Source organism: Acromyrmex echinatior, chromosome 2 (genome assembly GCF_024713525.1).
Source record: "Acromyrmex echinatior isolate Ae372 chromosome 2, ASM2471352v2, whole genome shotgun sequence".
NCBI classification, from domain to species: Eukaryota; Metazoa; Arthropoda; class Insecta; order Hymenoptera; family Formicidae; genus Acromyrmex; species Acromyrmex echinatior.
In genome coordinates, this window is record NC_141853.1 from 6,063,240 (window position 1) to 6,087,396 (window position 24,157).

The 24,157-nt window shown below is 29.4% G+C and overlaps 1 protein-coding gene across 1 annotated transcript in view; it reads left to right on the forward strand.

Annotated features, from left to right (window-relative positions):
- LOC105154354 (dystrophin, isoforms A/C/F/G/H) overlaps window positions 1–24,157 on the forward strand; it is a 462,027-nt gene that overhangs the window by 16,127 nt on the left and 421,743 nt on the right. Inside the window, exons 3-34 of the mRNA XM_087403323.1 lie at window positions 6,196–6,257; window positions 6,529–6,621; window positions 7,127–7,204; window positions 7,448–7,540; window positions 8,220–8,309; window positions 8,401–8,599; window positions 8,821–8,978; window positions 9,060–9,455; window positions 9,552–10,193; window positions 10,277–10,399; window positions 10,474–10,953; window positions 11,071–11,228; window positions 11,316–11,683; window positions 11,786–12,138; window positions 12,210–12,644; window positions 12,896–13,048; window positions 13,463–13,624; window positions 14,184–14,486; window positions 14,564–14,707; window positions 14,783–14,953; window positions 15,050–15,232; window positions 15,300–15,416; window positions 15,567–15,686; window positions 16,612–18,084; window positions 18,251–18,475; window positions 18,555–19,070; window positions 19,190–19,827; window positions 20,339–20,486; window positions 21,314–21,427; window positions 21,549–21,725; window positions 21,793–21,900; window positions 21,978–22,074. Of these exons, the coding sequence (XP_087259449.1) occupies window positions 6,196–6,257; window positions 6,529–6,621; window positions 7,127–7,204; window positions 7,448–7,540; window positions 8,220–8,309; window positions 8,401–8,599; window positions 8,821–8,978; window positions 9,060–9,455; window positions 9,552–10,193; window positions 10,277–10,399; window positions 10,474–10,953; window positions 11,071–11,228; window positions 11,316–11,683; window positions 11,786–12,138; window positions 12,210–12,644; window positions 12,896–13,048; window positions 13,463–13,624; window positions 14,184–14,486; window positions 14,564–14,707; window positions 14,783–14,953; window positions 15,050–15,232; window positions 15,300–15,416; window positions 15,567–15,686; window positions 16,612–18,084; window positions 18,251–18,475; window positions 18,555–19,070; window positions 19,190–19,827; window positions 20,339–20,486; window positions 21,314–21,427; window positions 21,549–21,725; window positions 21,793–21,900; window positions 21,978–22,074 (8,577 nt within the window). The remainder of the gene's footprint in view (window positions 1–6,195; window positions 6,258–6,528; window positions 6,622–7,126; window positions 7,205–7,447; window positions 7,541–8,219; window positions 8,310–8,400; window positions 8,600–8,820; window positions 8,979–9,059; window positions 9,456–9,551; window positions 10,194–10,276; window positions 10,400–10,473; window positions 10,954–11,070; window positions 11,229–11,315; window positions 11,684–11,785; window positions 12,139–12,209; window positions 12,645–12,895; window positions 13,049–13,462; window positions 13,625–14,183; window positions 14,487–14,563; window positions 14,708–14,782; window positions 14,954–15,049; window positions 15,233–15,299; window positions 15,417–15,566; window positions 15,687–16,611; window positions 18,085–18,250; window positions 18,476–18,554; window positions 19,071–19,189; window positions 19,828–20,338; window positions 20,487–21,313; window positions 21,428–21,548; window positions 21,726–21,792; window positions 21,901–21,977; window positions 22,075–24,157) is intronic.

Below are 24,157 nucleotides of genomic sequence, written 5' to 3' on the forward strand. Positions count from 1 at the left end.
TTTCAGAGTATCACGAAATATTAAATTTATTACCTGGTTTATAGTTTGTAAAAACGGTCGTTAGAATTTCATAATGAAATACTCAATGAATTATTGCTAAAAAAGACTGCTTTGCTAAAGCAGTTGAATGAAGTTTAAAATCAAAGTTTTGAACAATTTATCCATATATTTATAACATTTTGTCCATATATCAAAACATATAAAATATTATTTGGCTTTTTCTAAGAATTTTGTTTTTTTATTATTTTATTAAATTTTTTAAACATTTTTTGTGTTTGATATAACGATAAAATTAGATATTCTTTACAATTTTCCGCATAACTTATGTCATGTAGCATGTACTATTATTTCATGTACAATCAGGATCTTTATAATTAAATCTAAATTAATATTTAAAATTAATCAAATTTAATTAAATCTAAATTAAATATATATATTAAGCTCCTCATAAATAATATAAAAATATACTAGTAGATATGTTTTATTTTTACAAATTTGAAAATGAATTTGTATTTTGCGAAATGCTGCTTATCATTGATCTAATCTAATAATGTTTTATAATAATTGTACATATATATAATTGTGATATTATTTTAATAAAAAGAAAAATCATTCACGTTAATAAAACGGTATTAATAATATTGAAATGAGTGTATATCGTATAACTGTCAAGATATTATAGATATTATATCTTTTTTGCTATTTCATTTAAAGCACACCGGTCTCGTGAGAAAATATTATATGAATGTTATTTTAATTAAGATGATTAAAATAGCAGAATGTGAATCTCGTAGAAAATCGTTTATCTTGAAAACTTCAATCTATCGATTATTGATGTGTTTGTCTTTTCTATAGCAAAAAGGAGAGAACGTGTCTATGGGCATCTAGCTAAGTTTAGCGATAGTTTCACGTGACTGGTTTCACGCACTGTTTTCTCAATGAAGTGTTATCGATGTGTTAACTTGTGGTTCGTTCAACCTTTGCAATCGTTGATTATGTGAACGTAGCTTTCAGTCGATTAACGATTTGATACAATGAGTTATTATCGCATTAAATGTAGGTATATATAATGCATGTTTATTTGGATTAATTTAAATTGTCAAATTTTCAATGCAGTTGCACTTATCCTGTATTTATTTACACTTTGATAACAGTTTTTGGAGATTTACTTTTTGTTTTGTAAACTGAACAAGACAGTGTAATTTTTCGTACGAAAAAAATAAATTTAAGATTCTATGATGCTTTTAAAATGTTACAATTGTCTTAATTTAACTACTTATACAAAATTTATTAATATATAAATTTAATATCATCTTATAAAAATATAAAATGTTGAACATTTATTTTCGAAAAAAAAATCGAAAGAAAAATAAATTATGAAAAAGTAGTAATAAACTGTAATATACTGTATGTATGTTTATTAAATAAATAATTTGAAGATTAAATATATTTAATCAATAGACTTCAGATATATAGACTTCTGGATTATGTATCGATGTTAATCAACGTTATTAAACGTTCTTTATTGAATTTTTTTTAACAGAATTTTTTTTTAATTTAAATTTTCAAATAATAAGAAATTGAAAAGTTGCTACATTTTTCAATAGGTATTAATTAATATTAATAGTATACAAAATATAAGAAAATAATATAGAGACTAACATTTCCGAAATTTGTTCTAGAAATTATTACAACATTAAAATGTAAAATTTAAAAAATATTGATATAAAGTCGGAGTTACGAAGCAAACTATTAACTATAGCGTTAAAATTTAATTTTCTGAGAATGATGTAGACTTCGAGCTGCATATGCTAATTTATAGTAAGACGAAGTATTTACAGACACACAAGTCCTCTGTTTGCTTAATGGCAGTATGTTACTGTTTATACTATGCTTTGAAAGAAAACGAACGGATGCGTATACCTAAACAGAGTTGTTCTTAGATCAAATCAGAGAGCTTCTTCAATAAATAAGTTCTTTTCTGCCCTTCTCTCTTGACTAGCACAAAATATATTCTGTTATAAAATTATAATCACAATATAGTTTGTATATGTGCGCATGATCCTATAAATAAAGAAAAGTGCATATTTCAATTTTACGTTTATGAATAAATAACTGGTGATATTTTTTTCTCTGACTATTATATTTAAGAGAAAAAGATCTTTAATTTGTGATGTTTGGTATATGTTTCAATTTTATACCATAAAAGATTTAAATTTTTAACGTTTGTATATTATATTATTTTTTTTACGTACACAATAAAAAATATTGTATTTGTGTTAAAAGTGGTCCACTCAAGTCCTTTTAAAATTTTGTATTGAATTCCTAAAAAGATTAGAAATTTGATTCTTGAGATAAAACAATAACATTCAAGTAACGGAGAATTGAGAACAATAACATTAATAATTTGTGCGTTACACACAGTTTACAAATTATATTTTAAAGTTCCTTACATTGCTTTACAAAAAGATGGAATGTTTCGGCTCCATTCGAGTCGTCATCAGCGAGCTCCAAAAAATGAATTCCATTAATTAGTACAGAGTACCATATTCAGGCCCAGAATGCGGCAGAAAGTCTCTTTAATTACTATATTTCAAGAGTGTAACTGTCAGTTGTTAAACTAAATGAATTTTTAATATACCTGAATGTTAATTTAATACAATATAATTATGTGATTTGAATATTTTGTGTTTAATTGATATTCAATATTTTTAGTATTAAAACATAATTTTTAAATAAATGAACAAATAACATAAAACTGTTTTTTTTAAACGTAAATTCTAAGATAAATAAATAAAATTTGTTAATTTAACAAATTTAATTTTATAAATATAAAATTCATTAATTTAAAATATTATAAATATTAATTTTAATAAAGAAATATGATTGTTTACAAATTATGTCAATATTACGTTTTTTATGTTGTTCTTTTACATAATGTTTGTATTCCTTTCTAATATATTCATCTTATGTCAAAGTAACACAAAAATTTGAGTGTATCGTTTAGGACATGTGAAGTATGTCAAATTTAACACAAATTTTCTAACTGTGTATATTGTTCCCAATTAATAATTAATCTAAACATGAAATGAGACCAATACAATATTTACAGTTTATTGTAAAAAGCGTATATTTTCTAAAAAATTAGTTACATTTCAATCTCCGTTAATCATTTAAGATCCTTGTCGGGATAATTATCCGTATTAAATGTTGATACACGCTTCAGCACCGTTTTTTCGTATTCCTAATATATTGAGAAATCGTTATATGTGTACGATTCAGACCTCGGTACGATGCGATAAGATTCTTTGACGGAAGATATACGGCGTTCGGAAAAAGAAATCGCCGGATTGTACACAAGAACTCGTTGCACCATATTCGGAAGCATCGTATTTTTGCAGGACTGGACGAAGATATCTTACCGTCCCGAACAGGATCGTAAATTTTCGGGTTATTATATAATTGCAGTATACTTTTTAACGAAGTTTATAATATTATTACTTAGGCTTTAAATGAATGATTGATATTACACTCGTTGTCATTAATTTCTACACATTAGTAATTTGTATAATATTCTATTCTAATTTATATGTAGAGCATTATAAATTAGGATAAAAATTGTTGCTAATGTTTTGTGATTAATTATTATTATTATATAATTAATTACAACATTAACTAATTTTTTTGGTCTCTGACTGATTTATAATAGTAATTTATTAGAACAGTAATAAAAATATAATATCGGTTATATGCTGTACGTACAATGCAATGATAAATTATTGCAAATGATACGTTATTTCTTTTCTGGAAAATCGACAATCCCGTTAATCTTTCCTTAATATCTCCGAGCTTTCATGATAAGCTTCAGGGCGACCGACTTCCTCACGAGACAGACTGTCTTGCGTGCGTTGATCTCACGGCTTACTTTACTTTAAGTACATGATCACCATTTGCAATTTCTTTCCGTCTGCATGTTACTCACGTAACCTGCGTTTCCTACAAGATAAGTACGTTCATTCATTCGTTCATTCATCAGTAACGTCTATCGGTTAGTATGTTTTCCTTGAGGCTCGTTAAAATGCGCCATCGACTGTGGATGACTTTCAGATTCCAAATGAGAAGTCGATCTTCTGAACCGTCAAGCATACTGAATGGTGCGTTACGTTTTTTTGCGGAAAGAAAGCTGTTTCCGCGTTTGGGAATTGGGGAAAAATTTTCTTGACAAAAAATTTTTTTCATTATCTATCGCTCAGGAAAGACGACAGAATATATTAGGTGTTGGAATTAATTCGTAGCGTTTTTTAATGAAAGAATGTTATTTATTTCACATGAGCATTAAAAAATACATTAATGAAAGTACTTCCCATCACTTGTAAAACGCTACGAATTAATTCCAACACCTAATATATCAGAATGTATACATAGAATATTCACGAAACGTGAGTATTCTAAACGGACAAAATTACAGTCAAAATTATAGTTTAAAAATTATTGCTTACAAGTTCCTTTTTTGCGTGCGAGACGGTAATTGCGAATTTTTTTTTGCGTGGCGCTAATTTAATATGCAGTGTCGCTCGTCTAAATATAATTCTCCAGAATATAATTCTCGTGTTAGAAGTATACTGGAGAGATATACATATTTTTGCGAAACATGCAGGAGTAACGATTCTACATCAGTAAACATACAAAACGCTAAAATGCATGAAAGCTGACATCATCTATCTTTCTATTTTTATCGGCATGCCGATGTTCGTGGTTTTCTTATAAGCTGGTTGCATCACGACGCATGAAATCAGCATGCGATCAATTCACTACCGTGCGGATGATGACGAGTTGATCGACAGCATACCATCTCATGTACTTAACAATCCGATAAAGTGAACAGGTACTTACTTATAGTTATCTCGACTTGCTGTCAGTCGACCTAAATTTCGAGTTTACTGCTTCAGTCGCCGAGGTCAACTAGTGTCAACGCGATAGATGACGATGAGCCGCCGTTGTTACGTCGACAATAATTTTACGAGCGAGTAAAACTGTCAGTGGATCAATTGTTGCTTAATGTATTATAAATTGCAAAAGTATTCTAAGTATTCATAGACGCGCAACGAATAATTGAGAGTCTCCGAGACAAAGTGATATTCGCGCGAAGTCTATCCTTTGCTGCGATAAATTTTGCCCGGGGAATACATAAATCATATCATAGAATAAATATATTTATTTCAATTATCAAAAAATATCTCAGTTTGCTTCTAAATTATGATTATCAATCATAATTTTTTGTGCTTTTTTTAACAATAAAAATTAACTTAATCTTGATTTAATTCACTTTTTATATCTTCTCTAAGAATTAGAAAAAGGTAAAGAGTAAATTAAACTATAGATTAAAGTTAATCATGGTAGAAGTGGACTTTATGTTTGTTTCTACTAATGTATACTTAATACTTTAATTTTAATCTAACTCTTCATTTTCTTTCAGTTTTAAAAATTAGAAAAATGAAGAGTAAGTTCACGAGATTAAAATTAAATTAAAATTAAAAAACGTTGTTTTAGAAACAATATTTAGGGTATTAGTAGAATAAGAAATATTTTACAATCGAAATTTTATAATCGAAAATTTTAGTAATTTCAATGATTCTAATGCAAACCTCTCTGATTAAATTATAAATAAAAAAAAAATAAATTATATTTATACATTGATACGCGATGCATTTCCTGCATTTTAAGATACATTAATTACATATATGTATAATAATATAATACATACATATTAATATAAAGCATGCACATGTTATTTGTATAATTTTTCAATTGTTAATTTAACTCGATTGTCACGATTGGTTTGTCTAAAAAAACATATTAAATTCACGTTTACATATAAAGATAGTGGAAATCTGAGAAATATTCTTCGATTTCCATTGATTATGACGTGTTAAATAATTATCGGTTTATTGAAAGATGAATTTCCGGAGAATTTTAATTAAATACGATAATTAATAATATATTTGAATATTCGTATGTCAATTTATCGAATTGTGATATTACGCTAGTTAATTAACATGGAATACCATTTGACTTCTATAGTTTTATATAAATAATGGATTACGTAATGAAGTCTATTTCTCTTAGAATATTTTAAGAATTTGCTAAATTTCCTCCGAAAATTTCAATAATTAATAATTTATAATAATGTTACAGATGAGCGAGAAGACGTGCAGAAAAAGACGTTCGCCAAATGGATAAATTCGCAGCTTCTCAAGGTAAGGGATCTTATTCAGTCCAATTACCATTCGCCTGTTATTATTATACACACTCCATTTATTCGCGGGACTGTATCTCATGCACGGTATGCAAGGAGTTTCGCTCTTAAATCTCTTCATGCATGGAATGTAATAAGTATCTACTTGTTACACACATGCTCGTACTTGTGCGTTATGTTGTACTTCTAACGCGATATAATAGTACGTTGAGGGATGCTTCCAGCGAGGAAAAAGCATAAAACGGATGTTTAATCCATCATACTTTCCGTAGAATCATCACGAGCCGATCAATGATCTGTTCATCGATTTACGAGATGGAAATCGCTTGCTGTCACTTCTGGAAGTGCTCACTTCCAAGACTTATGTAAGTATGCCGCGCGCCTATCTGAACATAATCCGCGATAATCGCTTAGCGTGGCTTAGCGCTGATCCGTAATTTTGCGCAAGTTTTTCCGCATCGATGATGGATTGTCGAAAACGCTGTTAGATCGCAAAGGTGATCGTTAGAGCATCTCTTGGCCGACGGCGCTTCCTAATAAAATTATTCCTTGTGTATTCCGCGTTAGTACAGCTCGCGTTCGCCGTGGTGAATTGCGAGCAGGTGCGCGTGCATCGAGGTATATTAGCATAAGAGTACACGATTACGAATGCGCGGTAGGCGTAAGAATGTTCTATTCCCGAGATATAATACCGCGTCGCGGCATTTGCAATGCCCCACGCAAGTATTTACTTTCATCGTTGACATTTATTTTGCACAATGGTCCATATAGAATTAGGACGCTTTATGTTAAGATAAAACGCGCGAGCTCCAGTAATTGCATGTTTTTTTAAAAAAGCGAGATTAACATAGTAAGATATTTATTTTACAGAAAAGAGAACGCGGCCGGATGCGAGTGCATCATCTCAATAATGTTAATAAAGCATTACAAATTCTTGAACAGAATAACGTAAGTATATAACTGCAGCGTTTATACTGTGTTATATTCTAGGAATATTTGTGCTAAGCGGAATTATTACGTAATAAAATTACGAAAACAGATTGGTAAAACGAATCTTTATTTTATTTTATGTTGATTATAAGATATTATTTACAGAGGTAAATTAGTAGATTTTTAATTTAAATAAAAATATAAATTTAATATAATTATATAAATTTTTATCAAAGCTGTATATAATATATGATATTTCAGGTGAAACTTGTTAATATTAGTAGTAATGATATTGTTGATGGTAATCCTAAATTGACACTTGGTTTGGTATGGAGTATTATTCTTCATTGGCAAGTAAGTTTTCGATGATATTTTTTATATAAATATTAAACTATACAAATTACGACAGAGTTTTTTTTTATTTCAATTTGTAATAATTCGATTCATGTCATTTATAATTTTGAAGATAATATCTTTCTAATTTTGTGCTGCAAGGCATTATTAGCAAGAAAACCTCTTATGTAAATTAAAATCTGATTGCAACATGCTTTTAATGTATTAAGTAATTAATCATTTATGCCACAAAGTTTTAATTCATTATATGGAATGGGATCTAGTTTATGCGAGATTATTTTTTATTTTTTTTTAAATTTGAAAGATATTGAAAACTTTTTGAACGAAATGAATTTAAGTCATATTAGCGTGGCAAAAATAATTTTAATCTTAATTTTTTAATTTCATTCTTTTTAACAAAGTATTTATTTTTAGCGAGAATTAAATTCCTTAATTTAGATTTTGTCGTACTTGTTATAATCGAGAGAACGTGAGGCCGGCAATATTTGTTCATAAAATAATTTCTTTTTTATATTATAAATGATACAAGCAGAAAATATCTCTAAAATGAAATGTTTTAGCTAAAATTATTTTATTGGTTTTCTGGTTTTTATATCGATTATTTATGTTTATCGTTAATTGTCTCGATCTACCTCATCTATTTTCTATTAATCAATTTTTCTATGTTACACATAAATAGGTACATTATCACTTGAAAGATCTAATGACAGAATTACAACAGACCAATTTAGAAAAGACACTTCTTGCTTGGTGTCGTCAAAACTCACAGGTAATACGTAAAAATTTTACAATTATGTACCTAATAAAATTTACTGAATATCATTAAAATAAAGCAACAATAATTTATCGTCTTTTTTTAGAATTATCCTGGTGTTGATATTAAAAATTTTACAACATCTTGGTCGGACGGTTTAGCATTTAACGCAATTTTACATAAATGGAAATCTCATTTGTTTGATTTTAATAATATCGCGCGTAAACATCCAAATGCTAGATTGGATCATGCTTTTCGGCTCGCACAAGAACATCTTGGTATCGAACGTCTTTTGGATCCTGAAGGTAATTTATTTGAGACATTCTAAATATTATATATAACAATATTAATTTTTTTTTTGTATTTTATATATTTGGTATAAAAATTTATGAAATTTATCACAGTTCAGTTCCTAAAAATTTATAAAAATTTAAAATTACATAAAAAATTGCAAAATATATTGGATTATAAAGCAATGACACGTAAAACATAACGTTGATTTTTACAATGTTATATTTTATTTCAGATGTCAATACTTCAGTACCGGATAAAAAATCCATAATGATGTACGTTATGTGTCTCTTTCAATCGTTGCCACATTCCGGAGACGACATAGGTGAGCTAGATCTTTCAATCGCAAGTGACAGTACGCCAGTTAGTCCCGTTACAACACCAGGAACAGAAGTATGTGAATCGTGATTTAGCAAATAGACGAGAGAATTACATCATATTAATGTATGACATATAAAAAAAATTAATTTACAGAGTACTTTAACGTTCGCAAATTTTGGAATGCCAGCATCTCGCCCAATGAGTTTAGCTACAAATGTTTCCGTCGAGCTTGGCGGCTATCAGGTTGCACTTGAGGATGTTTTAACGTGGCTTTTGGAAGCAGAGGATAAATTGAATCATGCCCCCGAGCCGGGCTCGACTCTAGACATATTAAAACAACAATTCCACGAGCATGAAACCTTCTTGATGGAACTATCCGGTCATCAAGATGGAGTAGGAACTGTTCTAGAGGAAGGTGCAAGATTGTTAGCTGAAGGCGGATTGCATAAAGATGAAGAGCACGAGGTTCGTGTGCAGATGTCTTTATTAAATTCTCGTTGGGAAGGTCTTCGAATGCGCGCCATGGAAAGGCAAACAAGAATTCATGAAGTATGTATCTATTTTGTTGATGAAATAGTATAATGCAGAGATAATTTTAATACATTAGTTATTTTATCTACAAATAAAATCTATGACTATTTCTAGGTCCTGATGCAAATGCAACAGGCTCAGCTAGATGCGTTACGACAATGGCTAACAAAAACGGAAGATCGAATTTCGTTGATGGCAGCAACCGAATTAAATCCATCGACTTTCGAGGAACAATTGAAACATCTCAACGAACTAGAACAAGATATTCATGCGCAACAAGACGTAGTTGACAGTATGAGGAATATGGTAGTAGTCGTAGATGAAGAAAATTCCGAGGCGGTTTATGCACAAATGGAAGATCAGTTGTCTGCTCTCGGTGAACGTTGGAGTCATATCGGTCAATGGAAAGAGGAACGACATCAGCGATTGGAATCTTTATCTGCACTTTGGCAGAGTATTACTGATGATTATAAAAGACTAGTAGCATGGTTGAACGAAACGGAAATTACATTAAAGCAAATGGAAGCCAATCCAGCATCTGAATTTGGCGAAGTATTAGATAGAATAAAGAAATTGCAAATCCTTAAGGCAGAAATGGATATCAATCAGAAAAAATTAACTTCTCTACAAGAATCAATTCAGGATTTAGATGGCAACAGTTCGTCTTCAGAATACGCGAATATTTTGGAAAAGATCGAAAACCTGCAGGATAGATGGGAAGCTGTTGGACAAATCATGGAAGTTCAATCCCAAAGGGTAATTCAATATCTTAGAATATTCATTTTAAGAAAGAATACATTTTGCTTCTTAATTCTAATCTTTATTATATTGCGTATTAGATAACAAATTCTGGATTTGAATTTGACTTAATGTCTGAAGAGAATGTAACAACTATTAAAGGAAATGAATGGATGTCTGAAACAGTAACAAGTATAGCATATAAAGAAGAAATTACTGCAACAGTACGTTTTTCTTATTTTTCTCAATATTTTTCAGTATTTCGCTTTTGTGACTTATATAATATTTTTCTTTTCAGTCAACGCCATATAGTGATTCAAAGAAACGGCGTGTTGATAATACTACTAAACATGAGTTTGAATCGGCATTACTTCATCTATATAAATGGTTAGATTATGTCGACTTAGAAATTGGTCGATCGGAAGGAGTATTTGATGAATTAAGCGTGGAAGAGAAGAAAGTTGTTTATGAAGATACTCTTGTAGACGTGGACTCGCATAAAAATGAATATGATAAAGTTCTTGAAATTGGTAAACAATTAATAGATGAATTAAAAAATGCAAACGAATCCACCGAAGAAGAAGAATCCAAGATTAAGGACATACAAAATTGTTGGGTAGCGACAAATAATCGTCTTCAAGAGATAAAAAGACGTATAGATTATCTGGAAGAAATAAAAAAATTCCGGACTGAATTAGCCAATCTAAATTTGATGTTAGAAAGTTATACCAAGTGGTTCGAGGCAAATAAAGAAAATAATCAGATAGAACCATTTAGGGTAAACTAAAATGTTTTTTAATATGATTTAATTTGTAATATATATATATATATATATATATATATATATATATATATATATGATATTTTAATCTTAATCTTAAAATATATTATTCAGGTTAAAATGAAATCAATGAAATCCCACGATGAACGTATAAGAAAGTTGATTGAAAAAGCAAAAGAATTATCAGAAAATCAAGTTGCTATTACAGAAACTAATAGTATGGATACAGACGTAAAAGCGTTTCTCATTAACTGGGAGAATTTATACACAATGTAAGTATTATTATAGATATTATTATAGATATATACTTATATATTATAAATTTTTGTGTTATACAATACTTAATACAATATATACAGGTTATCCGAGCGATTGACTGAAATAACTAATGCTATTGATCGAACACCGCCTAAAAGATATACTGAAGCAATCACCAATCTAATGTCATTTATCAACAATGTAGAAGGTTTTCTATTGTCAGAACATATAATTATATCGGGTGAGAAAATTATGGAAGAGCAAATAAAAAGATTTAAAAATATACAAAACTCGTTGAGAGAACAGGAAGAAACTTTCAAATATGTTAACTCTACTGGACAAGATTTAATAGCAAAGATAAATGATGATTCTTTAGTACAGCGACTTAAAGATGAATTACAGGATTTAAATACTAAATGGAGTGATATTCCTATTATTTTGGAAGAGAAACAACAGACTCTTACCAAAGGTAAGTAGAAAATAAATACAAATAATATGCAAAATAAGCGCTTGTTTTTTATTTCTATTTTAATTGTTATGACATAGGAAATCTATTAATGCAATGTTTTAGATATTACAATTTTGCAAACATTTAATACCGAACTTTTTACCCTTGAATCTTGGTTGGAAAAATCATCATTATATTTAGAAAATTTATCCAAAGATGACATTACGGATAATATTGAAACAACAGAACATAAATTACAACAAATTCACTCATTTTCTCAAGAAATAGATAAAACAAAACCGCAAATAGAAGCACTTCGATTATCAGCAAATGATATACTTGAGAAATCGGAAGCTAATTTTACAAGTTTGTTAAACAACAAATTGGAAGCTGTAACATATAAGTGGAACACAATTGTTAATGAGACTAAAAGTTTAAACGACAAATATGAAAGTGCTTTAAAGAAAAATGATAATGTAAGTACATACAATCTTTATAAATAAAAGTATGAATGTTTTTTTTCCGTAACTCTTCTGTTTTTTGTTAGATTATTAATGGTATAGAAGATTTCACAAAGTGGTTGTCAAGTTTAGAAAAAGAAATACCAGTAGAATCAAGAATAACGTCATCAGTTGAACTTTTTCAAGTTCGTGGTCGGTATCAAGCATTAAAAGACAACATTGATAAACGAGTGGAAGAATTTAGAAATTTGAACGAAATGGGAAATGATAAACTACTAAGTTCAGAAGGATCATCCGTACAAGAGCTTGGTAGACGTTTCACTTTTTTAAATGCGCGATGGACGGATGTTACAGATCGTATATACGAACGCTATAGACATTTACAAAATGCTAGTCATGAGTATGGAGAATTTCGTGCTTTAGTCGCACAGGAAAGTGATTGGTTGGATAAGCTTGATAAGCGATTAAAAAAATCGCCTAAAGCTGCTGCAGATGCAGAAGAAATTTCAGAAGAACTGGATGTAAGTGAATTATTCAATTTTGTATAAATATTTAGCAACAATTATCCTATCATTTAAATCAAATAATTAGCTTAGAAAAAATAAAATTTAAAAAGTTATTATAAGTTATTGTTTATCTTTTAAATGTTTTTTTTTTAATAGAAAATATTAAATTATTTTTCTTCGTAAAGTTTTGTAATTTTAATTGATTTTTTGTACATACAGTTTGCACACACAACATACACTAAAAAGTTATATATATTATGTTTAAGGATTTAGAAAATTACATACGAAATCATCCGGAATCTAGACTTGAGAAAATTCAAGAAATTGGTAAACAACTTATTGACAGTAATATCATGACTCATTCTATTGAAACAGACGTAGAGGGATTAACAAATCGATGGGAAAACTTAAACAAGCAGGTATGTACTTGCTACAAGCCTACGTGTTTGTCATTAATGTAAAGTGTATAATTTATACTAAGATCTATCCTAAGGAGCTCATGTTACAGAATTGTATGTATGTGTTAAGCATAGGTACGAACATTTGAGACTTTAACAGCTTATAACCGCATGTGGCATTAATATGAATTGCTCAGAATAATTATGTGTGAAAATTTATTTGTGTGAAAATTATAATATATAAAAACTATAATATATAAAATAGATATGCAACAAAATATTAAAAAAAATTTTTAAATATTGTGTTATTATATATACAATTGTATATTATGTTTTTGCTTGGCTGAGAAAAAAACTGTAATGATCAATCATTGCAAGTCTAATACTTGCTTCGTAAAGTTAGTTTAGAAAGATAGAGTATTATGTTTTGAGTAGGCAGGGCAACGGGCCAAGCTGTTGGAAGGATCAGTGAAACAAGCTCAACAATCGGAAGGGCGTATTCTTGCCCTTCAGCATTCTTTAACACAAATAGACTCCGTACTAACTGCACGTCTTGATTGCGACCTCACTGCTGATGATTTGCCTCACGATTATCAGGTCTGTCTACGAAAAAAATGATACGTATATTATGCCATATTTTATATAATTAAAAGAATAATCCATAATCTAAAAATATTAGAAATGTTGCGAATTTGTTGCTTCTGAATGTGATTTAAAAGCTTGCCGACATTTAATTAAAAAAAAATTATAATTACAATAACATCTCTTAAAATATGTTTCTTATATTTGATAAGTTATGAAAAATAGATTTATAAAAATTCTTGCGAAATATCAGTAACATATTAACAGATATAGTTATTATGATAAGTACATTATACAAATAAGATTTAAAATAATTAAGAAAAGAATGCAAAGAGATATTAATATATTTTTTACTCTGTGTACATAACGAGATTATGAAAATAGCATGATCACGAAAGAATGTAATTATTAAAATCTGCATCTTTTATATCAATCTTACTAACTATATAATTATATCATAAAAAGAATGTCAAATTTTACTAATGCATATGGTATATTATAGAGTATGACATATCTACATATATGAATATTAAGTATTATTTATTTTATGTATAATTATGTATTATGGCTACAGAAATTAATGGAAGAATTAGAACAACAGCATGCTACGCTCGAGGAAATGGCATCACAAATTGAATCGTACAAAGCTTCTGGTAAACAAGAAGCGGCACTTCGACTCCAAGAACAAATGTCCCTGATTGAACAGAAATATGCTAAAGTACAAAGAAAGTTTCAACGTTTTCGTTGTCCAACCAATATAGAACCTAGATTATCGAGAGCTTTACGAGAACTCAGGGGAATAGAAGAAGCAACTTGTTTGCTAGAATTATCATCAGAAGATCCCGAAGTCATCGAGGGTCAATTAAAACATTGTCTGGTAGCTACATTTTATTTAAATATTGCATAATCTATGAAATTAATGTACATATTAATAATTTATTTGTTGTCTTGCAGCGCTTCTATCAAACTTTAAGTGAAATTAAGAGTGAAATTGAATGTATAATTGTAACTGGAAGAAAATTAGTTGAAGATAAAGCTATTCCCGAGTCCGACAAATTTTCAAAGCGAATAGATATGTTAAAAGAATTATATAATAAGGTAAGTAATAAACCTAAGTTTATTAATTTTATAAAACAATTAAAAGAATGATTCAAATATTTACATTTATTTCAGCTTGGTCTTCACATAACGGAATTCAAATCCATATTAGAATCAGCATTAGACTTGTCACGCGACATGCATAAAAGTATGGCGTATATTAATATGTCTGTCGAAAGTATAAATAAGGAATTAGATACCCAAAAAAGTCTGCCTGATCTGCCGGTGAATGCGATATATGTACAAGTATGTAAATCTTATTTCAGGCTATTTATTTTGTATTTATAAATGTCTTTTAATACACACAAACGATAAAATTTATAATTGTGCCATTATTTACAGGAGACTCTGACCGAAGTAATTCCGCGTCTCAATGTTATAAGAGATAAATTGTTTGTATCGCAAAATCAATTTTCAAAATTATGCGATCCTATGTATCTCGAACAACTTAAGGAAAAAATGTCTGACGTAATTATAAGATTAGCTAATACAGAAAAGAGATTGCGAGTTTGTCAAGGCTCGGAGGTAAATTTTTCATAATATATCCGAATATTATACTATATAAATATACGTGTCTCTTATCTTTCTAAAGGATGAACCTAATGTCGACGAAATAAACGCGTGGCTTTTACAAGTTGAAGAGAAATTAAATAAATTAGATGCAGTTTCAATTGATCAACTTACTGAACATCACTTCGAACAGTGCAAGGTACTGAAATTTCATATAATATGATATTAAAATACAATGTATAAAAGCGCAATGTATAAAAAAGAAATTATTTATTTTATCTTTTAACGTAAAATAATTATTTTGATAAAATCATCTTTGTAAATATTTTTAATATTGTTTCATTATTAGGCTGTGCAAAGTGAAATGATAGAAGCAAAACCTAAAGTTAATCAGCTTCAACGTTATGCATTTCATCCCCAAGTAGCTGAAGTATGTGAAAAATGGGAAGTCATTTCTAACAGAATACAAGTATGTATCCAATTTTTGTTTAAAAATTAAAATTTGTTTCTATCTAAAATTGTTGTTATCTATTATCTTTTTTCTAAAGTCAGTTTTATCATTCATTGCTTATTCGCTCATGGCTTATTCTTTGCTTTATACTTTAACAATCGGTATATGTAATACTTGTGCTTGTTAGTACCATTACGTATATCTCTATCACATAAAACATTTTCATTAATATGTATATAAGACGTTTTATATTGCAAAATATGCAGAAATATTCTGACTTACTTTGAATATTAATTTCTATTAAATATTAATCTTTTTAATGTGAAAATTTTTAAATATAAAAATAAATATGAAAAATATACCCCAATCTTTTTTACAGCATTTAAATAAAGCTATATATATATTTTAATAATATTATTTTCTATATATTTACGTATCTTAATGGGTGTTAATAATAATAATATTATACTTTATGTTTTCGAAAAATTGGTAAATTAAATTAAAATAATACGTGTATATTAAACTTATTTTACTTTTACACTTCTCAATATGTAATATGGAATACCGATTCTGTCCAAGAGGTGACTCTATCTCTGTAAATAGCGTAATTGCTGGCACAAAATAAGTATATATTTTGGTGAATAAAAGGATTTGTATTTTATTGATTATTTTTTTTTATGGTATTGTCTCTCCCCTTGTATAAAACTTACTTTTTATGGAGAATTTACAACAAGTTGTAAAGTTAGAAGAACCTATTTGAGTTATAGTGCAGAGATTTTGCATTTTGGTGATGGATATCCATGAAAAATTCAGCTTTATATGCACAGTGAACCGCATTGTCACTTTCATTAGACCATGCTTAATATTGTTCCACTATTAACATGCTCTTTCCATTAACTGTCGATTGTCCATAAAGTTTCTGTCACCTATCATATTTTCACAGGAATGGATCCACAAAATCACAGACAATTTATTAGTAAAAAGTAAAGCAGAAGCTTCTAAGGGGAGAGACAATTATGGACACAATAAATTATCTAAACAGCTTGAACAAACTTCAGCACATTCTGCGAAAAAAGAAAAGAAATTAATAGATGAGAATAAAGCAATTTATGGCATAGGATATTTTAATCCTGCATTTGATGATAATCAGTGTGCTGTTAATACACCTGAAAGCTCGCCCACTGACGTGCCTCATCGAAGCAGGAAGTCTTCCGCTAAATCGGAAAAAGTAACGACTAGAATTGTGGATGTTAGTAGAACTGTTAGACGAAAATTAGACATGAGTACTGTGCCCGATGTTGTTCAAACTTCTCAACCACAAGTTGTTCAGGTTGACGACGACTTGCCTTCACCTTATTCCGATACAGACGTGCATATGACTGATGAGGAAGAATTCTTTCTGGCTAAAAACAGTAAATTATTCTCTCAAGTATCTAGCAATACTCTGACAGCAACAGATACGAAAACTTTTAACACAGCTTGCGTACAGCAGAATCCATTTCGAATTGTAGAAGTAAAAGAAATGGAAATTGTAAAATCAGTAGCGTCTCCCGAAGATCATGTAATCTTGCCGAGTGCTAATGTTAGTGTTGGATTAATGCCGCAAGTAGTTGAAAGAGTGGAAATTATTGAGGATACCGAGACGGAAGCTGAATCTATTGATACTGACACAGAAGACAAGGAAGTCAAAGGGAAAATAACCTCTACTACTGTTACTGCAGAACAGATTGTTAAGAAAAAAGAACTTGTGCCAATTTTAAAAAAGAAAGCTCCTGTTGAACTTCCTCCGCGAAATATTAAAAGACTTATACTAAAATTAAGTGATCAGGAAAATCTTATCGATTCAAATAAAAATATAACTTCCAGTGATGTATTATTAAAAAATGAAGAGGTTGATGCTGCAGGATTTTCAAAGGCTGAATATATTCAAGTTGATCAACAATTAAAAGAAAGATCAAATAAATCACCGAGGATAACATCTTCGTGGAAAGACACAGAGAGTGTGGCAGAGTATCTTATATTGGATGACGAAGAAATTGAGAAATCTGATATAAAAACTGGTAAGCAAGCAAAATATGCTACAGCACAAATGTCAGTGGGGACACAAGAAAATGGAAATAATCAGAAGGAAATGACATCTAAGAAAAGTACTGAATATTCTATAATACGTGAAAATACTGGTAATGCTAGTCGAAGCGAAGAAGAGAATTTATATAAGAAGTCACCATTACTGAAATATATGAAAAATCTATCAAAAGATGACACGTTGGAAGATTGCGAAAGCTTTTATGGCAGTGATAAGGAAACAGATGATGCGTTAATATTTTCGGACGATACAGAAATTGATGTTGGTAGTTCCAGTTCAGATGGAGAGGACACTAATTTAGGAGAGCATGTTGAGCACCTCTTGGACAAGGTAACATGTGTGTTGCATAAATGCGACATTCATGTCCACGGCATTCATGTTCAGTCTGTTATTTATTCCAAATTTTGATTACATAGGCCTGCTTATAAGAATTTTTTTGATACTACATGATATATTTTTATTTATTTTTCTCACATGAATATTTTAATTTTTTCAGATGAAAGTTGAAAGATCTCGGCCAATTATGCAGCATAAAATGGAAACAAAAGCTGTTCATGAGAAAGCGGTATTCAAAAATCCAATGGGTATTTCTCGAACAACGTTAGAAAAAAATATTTTGGAATTTGAACAATTAGCACAAATGATGCTATGCAGAATGGATGTTATGTTAATGAGTATTAGTGGTATTTCTAATGAGAAAGATCCTACCAAGCGTCTTGAGGTTTGTGTAACTTACATAAATTTGTTTATAAATAAAATTATTATTTAATGATTGTAATCTATATTTTTATGTATTACAGATATTGAAAAGTGAGATTAGTACCCTTGCCCCAGATGCAGCAGCTTTAATCAGTAAGGGAGACGGTTTAGTTATGACAATACATATGAATGATCCTGCACGGGCAGAAAAAATAAAACACGAACATCAAGATAAACTGAGAAGCAAGTGGCATCAAGTTATGGCGGAAATTGAAACGCGCAGAAAACAAGCACAAAAAGCAGAAGAAGTTCTACGACAATATAATAACATAATAACGGAATTTGAAGAATGGTTTAGAGATGTACCACTGAAACTTGAACAAGCTAATAATTATGAAGGCCAATTGGAATCATTCACTGAAGAATTTGATACAAAACAAATACAAATACATAAACTGAATGAGCTAGCTGTGGAGTTAAAAAAATTAAATGTTGGATATTCGGAATCAGTACGTTATAATATCAATAACAATTGGCAAAAAGTTAGTTCGCAATTCAAAAGATTCAGTGGTAGCAAAGACAAGGACAAACATGTGACTGAGAAGAAAGTAGAATTGGTACGTTTTAATATTGAGATAAATCATGTAATAAATTATTATTAAAACATTTTAAATCCATCGTGTAAAACAGATATTTTGTGGAATTTATTTATATTATCGAACTTTATTTTTTTCAGGATACTGTTGGCGTAAATCCGCAAGAGTTTATCGCACGCATCAACAAATTGAGAGAAGCAATAGTAACTGTATCACGATCTTTGAATTCTTTACCATTAAATGGTAGAGACTACGAGCTATTTACAAACCAAGAAGAATGCTTGAAGAAAATTAACAATGCTTTAAATATTTTAAAGCCAAGTGTTGACGAAGTAAATTACGTTTGCGAAAGCGTCACACGGCAAGCCAAGAGAGAGCAGTCTGATCAAATAAAACGTTTAAGTGAGAAGTTACAAGATGAATGGGTAAATGTTAGTCAGAGTTATATGGAAAGACATAACCGGTGGATTAAATGTTACGAAAAATGGAGAGAACTTCATAACACATGTCGGACATTTGCGGAGTGGTTAGATAAAATGGAAGATGCTTTAAAGAAGTGCAACGTTTTCAGCCATTCTAAAACAAGTAAAACAAAAACTTTTGAATTAGAACAAGAAGTTTCTAGAATGCAAAGAACGTTAAATAATATCAATATAGCGAGTACGGATATATCTAGCCGGGCTTCCACTGAAGATGTAATAGAATTGCAGAATATAATTGAAAATATTAAGCATCGTTGGCACAATTTAGTGACCGAAATAAACGCACGAAAAGAAAAGTAAGAAAGATATATTATTTTCTTTATTTTAAAATAGGAATCGGAATTATTTATGGATATCCGCTTTTATATCACTCAAACATCTATTTAAATAAATTAGTATGATATTTCATAATTATAAATGATAGCCATAATTATTATAAAGAATTATGAATTATGAATTACGAGTTATGAGTTATGAGTTATGAATTATGAAATTATGACTTGCTAATGCAGACAAGCAAGCATGTAGTATTGCGAGGAAAGCTCGACCCAGCATTGAGCTATTTCAGTTGTGATTTGCCTGTGCTGTAGTGAAGTCAGTCAACTCAGAATAACCTCAGAATAAACGAACATCTTTGAATTTCTCTTGTAAATCACTTTTTTGTGTAAAACAATAATATGTATTATTATTTTGATTACAATAACTTCAATAATTTGTCATATACATAAAATATTATTATTAGATGTTAAAATGTGCTCCGTTTATACGTCATATTTTGAATATATTTGTATTAATGTATTATTTAAGGAATTTTGCTATGGAGAGAAAAGTGAACAATGACGGCAGGATTTTGGAAACAGCATATAATATCATAGAACAAGTGAATACTCTATTAGTATCTGCAGCAAATCCTTCAGATGAAACCTCATTATCGATCCGACTATCGTTAATCAAGGCAAGTGTTTTTTGTATTATTTAGGTATACTTATTAAATGTTACTCTTTTATCATTTTAATAAAATTCAAGAATAATCGGTATAATAACAAATTTGATTACCTTATATTTTGTTCCTTAAATATACAGAAATTTTCAACTTTTAAATAAATGATGGGTGCTTTCCATTTGATGACACAAGTCGACACAAGTCGATACAAGTATCGTTCTATGTTTGTCACTCTCTGAATGTCAACAAAGATAGAACGATGTTTATATCGACTTGTCATTAAATGGAAAGCACTTATCGTTATAATAACACAATTTTTATGTATAACACATTTTTTCACTATTTTCGCGAAGATTACTATTACATGAAATCACTTATACTTTCAAAATTATATCACGTACATATGAATGTATAACACGTAAAAAATATATAATTGAGAAGCGCTCTTTAGAGCGCTCTGTGCGTTGTGACTTGTATAAGTAACGGAATTATTCTCTCCGAGATTCAGTTTTCCCATAGGCTACAGTCCGGTGCAGCATAATCAAATAAACTGAAACTGTGTCCTAATAATATCTCTACATTTCATGACTGCACATGCTGAATCGTGCCAGGATATAAATAGCATTGAACTCTCACTTTCAATCTGCTTCCTAGTAAAGTTTGACTAATATATATCGTTCGTTCTTTATCTTTTTTTATAGATTGGATTAACAGCAAAAGTATCTGTGATATAATTTTCGTTTGTGTAATTCACCTTCTTTAGTGTATATTATTTATTTTTAAAAGCTAAATGATCAGTCGCTATTTTTTAAATCTAATAGTAATGAAATATTTTGCAGGCGAGAGAAGAAGAACTTACATCTCGGAAAAGAACTTTGCAAGCCTTAGTAAATCAATCTAACGTTCCTAAAGAAGAAGACGAGAGTAATAAACTTCTCGCGGATATGGACAAGGTACTAACTTCATTTATAAAATTTATAATATTGTAATTTTTAAAATTTTAATAATTTGATATAATATAATTGAATATGTAATTATATATAATTACTTTTGTATTTAATGATGTTTGTTTAGGCTAACACAAATCTGTCGAATCATCGCGAATACGTAGAATGCAAGCTTGCGTCGCTTAAAAAATACATCTGCACCCTGGATGCTGTTATGGCATGGGTTATGGAAACGCGAACGCGATTAAGTATTTCTCAAGATCTACCGCAGCACGAGCGTAATGAAGTGATTAAAAATATTATGGTAAGTTATATTATGATAAGTTAGGATAAATTATATTATAATTTTTAATGAAAATTGTATTTTTTAGTCTAAAGTTAAAGACCGCGAAATGGAAGTAAAAGATGTGTTAGAGAATTATACTAATTTGGAAAAAGAATGTGAATCAGCAAAACAACCAGTTTCTGTTGAATTACAAGTATGCAAAAATATATTTATTCTAAATTGTCTAAAGTAAACTTTATTTAATATTGTGTATTTAATATTGTGTTATAGGAGAAGCTGAAAAAACTAAGAGAAGACTGGCAATTTGTAAAGTGTTACGGCGAAAATGAAGCTTCATCTACAATTTCTGTCGGGACTACTTCAAAAGGTAAGACAAATCGTATCCATTTTTTTTAGGCTTAAAAATTCTTTTTATATTTACTTAGTTTCCTGCTTTTTCACTTTTAAATAATTGCTTTAGAATCGATAAATGTAAAAAATAGAATTTTATATATATTCTAAAAAAAGAAACAATTTTTTTTTAATATATAAAAGAAACAGTTTTTTTTAATATATAAAAGAAACATATACAGTTACGAACTTTTTTATTGCATTTTCTGTAGAGAATAAGAAAATTTAATGTTTAAGAGAGTTATTATTCTCGTGGAAATATATTACTCTCTAATCAAGTTCATTTTTAAACTTAATAAAATTATACTGTTGCAGCATTGAAATGATAATTTATGGATTAAATGCTTCTTTTATTTGCCAATATAGAATATAAAACAATAAGAGAAATAATTAACGCGTGTGAAGCTAAATTTATTAAATTATTGTCTTTCATAAAAAAAAATTGTTTTTTTTTTCTTAATTAGTTACATAGAATAAGAAAGATAGATAACGAGTTTAGTCAATCACAGTTAAATAGATTGCTATACGATAGTAATAACAATCAATAAATAATCATAACTCAATTAAACTTAATATGTCTGGTATTAGTATAACTTAATAAGCTTTTAGTAATTTCTATATGTGTTATTATTGTCGAGTTTGATATTATGATTGTTTGTCGTGCTACAAGTTTTAATATGACACTCAGAGAAAAATATAGTAGCTGTATATGTAGATGATAATTGTAGAAGTTTTATTATGTAGAATTAATGTACACATATATATGTATAGTTGAATAAACTATTTTATCGTTGTAATAATCATAAAATAGCTTATTCAATTATTATTGTATAAAACAATTCTATACATAGAACTTCAATGGTTGTCATATAGTTTCCTTCTACTATATCCTCTTCCCTGAGTGGAATAGAACCAATTCTGGCTGTTGGTTGGTAAATACATGTCCTTACGAACGACGCAAGATCTCCGAAGGAAGACCGGCGACTGTAAGGACAATAAATAGTACGTTTAGCCGGTCCGGTAAGCGCGGCCACATTTCACTTCCACCCCATCCTGCAGAGCGATATATATCCGCCGCGTTAAGTGCAGTCTTTTCAACGACTGGTGCGTTCCTTTCTCTTTTGTCGTCGTCGTTATTCGATTGGTTGGCGCATTCGGACATTGCTTTACTACACATACCTTAGAAATTGTTGAATCGACGACATTGTTCAAATTTAACTCCAATAGACATAAATATAATCCGTTGTGCTACATTGCTTTCGTTGTCATATATAAATTGGAATTTTAAGATTCGATAAAAAATTATTTAATTTCATTGATTAATAAAAGCATTGAAAATATTGTTCACTTGAAAAATCCAATAAATCTCATTTTTTCAAAATTTTAATCCAAATTTCGATTGTCAAGATCCTTTGATCACTAAAAAATTACATTTGTTCTCGAAACTTTTTACAAAGAAAATGATTTTTTTTTCGTAGAAACAAATTGCCAATAAAAAATATTACATACAGCGCGTGCACGACGCGCGCGCGCATATGTGTGTATGTGTGTGTGGTTTCCGAATATCCTACATTTATGAAATATTTATACATATTTTGTACAATTTATACATTAATTGTACAAAATTTGTACCGTAATTTATCGACTTATCAATAAGCATTTTAAACCTGTATCAAACTACCGACTCTGCAAGCCGACCCGACTGCTAACTCTGACTATCAATAATGGACCAATCACAATAAAACTGATTCAATGTTGATTGGTCCATTATTGATCAGTCAGAGTTGGCAATCGGGTCGGCTTGCAAACTCGGTAATTTGATACGGGCTTTATGAACAATCAAACTTTAATTTAATCGGTGATTATCTCAACTGATACTATTAGTAGAATATCTGCAGCAAAATTTATAACAATACAATTCACTGTCCTTAATTTAATTTTTTTGCTTGTGTTAAATAAGAGAAAATATCTATTCTATCTATGTTAACAAAATAATTAATAGATACATGTGGCAGTTATTTAAGGATTTGTCTATGTAGAATCCTTAGCTATATTATACA